At 42.5% G+C, this 2,651-nt stretch overlaps 1 protein-coding gene across 1 annotated transcript in view; it reads left to right on the top strand.

Annotated features, from left to right (window-relative positions):
• Positions 1-1,267: 1,267 nt before the first annotated feature.
• T265_12951 (hypothetical protein) overlaps positions 1,268-2,651 on the top strand; it is a gene marked incomplete at both ends in the record, with an annotated part of 5,492 nt that continues 4,108 nt past the window's right edge. Inside the window, 2 exons of the mRNA XM_009166440.1 lie at positions 1,268-1,498; positions 2,451-2,638. Of these exons, the coding sequence (XP_009164704.1) occupies positions 1,270-1,498; positions 2,451-2,638 (417 nt within the window). The remainder of the gene's footprint in view (positions 1,499-2,450; positions 2,639-2,651) is intronic.

Raw genomic sequence — 2,651 nt, forward strand, 5'->3', positions numbered from 1 at the left:
AGATGGAAAGATTATTTAGCTTTTTTGGGAAAATGGCTGTCCCTCAGAAGTTTCTTCGTAATATACCCAATATTGTTTTATCTTTTACACTGCTCAGTAATTGCACAAAGAAATTGATTTCTCGAAAGCTAATAGTACAGAATGTCTATGTATAATGTATATGTTCACATATTTTTGCAAATCATTTACTATGTGACATGTTTAAGTGTGCAAATCTTCAAGGTCAGTAAACACAACCGACCGAATACGTTGCCTAATGCTATAAGAAATCGAGAATTTTTGAAAACGTTGACGCAGTTACAATAGACGGAAATTTCGGATAGTTTTCCGGCTGAAATATTTCCCTGCATGCAAAACATGAGGAGTTGCATTCCTGCAGGAAACTTTTGCTCGATAACTGTTGCTATCAGTTAAAATTCCGTAGTCCACATTCATTACTGGTCTCAACTTTGGGGTTTTGCGGCATAGGTATGTTGTTCATAGCCACACCACTCTCGTTTGAACGGCCGTGTTCCTGTTCTTGCGTCATTATTCCGGTGAGTCCACAAAAAAGGGAAGCACTGGACGCGAGCTTCTCTCTTATTAGCGCTGAAAGCGTTACCGTATCCTGCTGCACTTGATGTATTTTTTGCTGTGTTCGGGATTCATCCAACTGTCGAACTGATCTCTTGAGTTTCATCTCATTTGCGGTTTAGCAGCTCTGGTGGTTTAGCTGTCGTGCTGCTAATACTGGCACTACCTTGGGCCACCGAGTTGAAGGCTTCTGGTTGAGTGATTAGCCGTTGGTAGTCATTGCGGTTTAGCAGCTCTGGTGGTTTAGCTCTTGTGCTGCTAATATTGGCACTACCTTGGGCCACCGAGTTGAAAGCTTCTGGTTGAGTGATTAGCGGTTGGTAGTCGCATTTTGGTGGTTCATTTGTAAACCTCTGTGAAGTCACTGTATAAAAGCACTGAAAATCCTTGCCTGTCCATTTTATGCTCAAACAAACTGAAGCTCTGAGACCCTGAAAGATAGTTTATACGATGTCTGGTTGTGGTGCAATAACAAATTATTTCTCAAGCACGTAGATGATGCTCAACCGAGTAGTTTTCTGGACTAGACTTTGGACGGAAGAGCAACAGCAAACGGCTGATGCAATAAAGCCCTGAACACAGACCATTTCTGTGCAGTATTATGTTCTGAAACAACCTGAGCCGCTTGACTGCATGTTGACCCAATTACGAGCTTGGTTACAACAGTGATAAACAACACCGCCATTAGCTATAGGTGGTGGGGGGTCAGCTATTGACCGTCACCCATTCTTGAGTACTTATGTTGATTTATGTCATGCACTTGTTACCTTATGCTTATCGTTTCGCATTCCCGAAGTGCGCAAGATACGTGCAACTCGGCTGATCAGAGAGAAGCTCTCGGACGACAGACAACTATGTCGGTCCATGTATCTTTTGGAACTTAGGTCTTCTGATGAAGGCTCCCATCGTAACGCACCGTACATAAGTATGCAAGTATGCAAGATGTCAGGCGTTCCTTTTGCAGAATGGATTAATTAACTAAATACGAGCATTGGATCTCTAGCAGCACTAAATCTGCTTGAAGCCTTGATACTCTTTCATCGTGGTTGAGGGTATAATATGCTTCGCAAGACTCCAGACGTCGAGCGAGGAGAAGAGAGAAATAAAAAACTCAGGGAGTGCGTGTTAACTGTTTTAAATCACACGCGAAATGTACCCATGGAAAGCTCTAGCTTACCAGATAAACGCTGACAAAAGATGCTCACTTATGCCTAGAATAGAATACCTGAATCTTCAAGTTGGACAATTCAATTGGTCACCTCAGGTTTCATCTGGATGCATTACCCGCAACGGGCCAGTAACAGTAAAAATTTCACCTCTGACGGTTTTGGAAGTCGACAAAACTTTTGGTGCTGACAAGCAACTATTACCCACGTTAAGAGGTAGAGGTGAAATCGTCAAAAGATGCTTTCACAACATAGTTCATCCTTTCTAGACGAAGAGTAATGTTTCATCCAACCGAACTAGCTTGATGGTTTTGGACATTTTTACAGTGAGCGCTTGTAGTTAATAGCAGTTACAGAGGAATCATTTTAACTTGCCACCAGACTCTTTGCATCCCTTATCATTTGTCGTCATATGGGTGCGTGTAAAGATGAAACCAGAGAACGGCAAGTAGGCCATGCTTTTACTCCGTAAATTGTCGGAGCAATGCATACGGGCGGAAGGATATCCGTTGATTCCATGAGTGTTTATAATTCCACCAACCACAAAAATGTATGCACCAGAGGTTTTCATTATCATACACTCTTTGTGCGTACAACATTTTAGGGCCCCAGAGTATGTGAGGACTTCGCCGAACGTTTCCTTTGAAGCACTGGTACCCGAAGAGTGCATCCAATCTCGCTAATGATTAGCTAAGAAGTTGAAATTTATAGGTTCCTCAAATCCCAGTGATAAAATCTACCCGAGTAAGCACCTTGTCTATCTGGCACATGCGAGCGACACTTATCTGCTTTTTCAAGAAGAACAGAAAGCACAAATATTACTAGTGATACTGACCAGGATTATCCAGGCTTTCGGTTTGTGCTTCGAGCCCACGAATTGCAGTGTGATGCTACGGAACGTGAGGTATTTGA

The sequence above is a fragment of the Opisthorchis viverrini genome (assembly GCF_000715545.1).
Source record: "Opisthorchis viverrini unplaced genomic scaffold opera_v5_27, whole genome shotgun sequence".
In the NCBI taxonomy this organism is placed as follows: Eukaryota; Metazoa; Platyhelminthes; class Trematoda; order Opisthorchiida; family Opisthorchiidae; genus Opisthorchis; species Opisthorchis viverrini.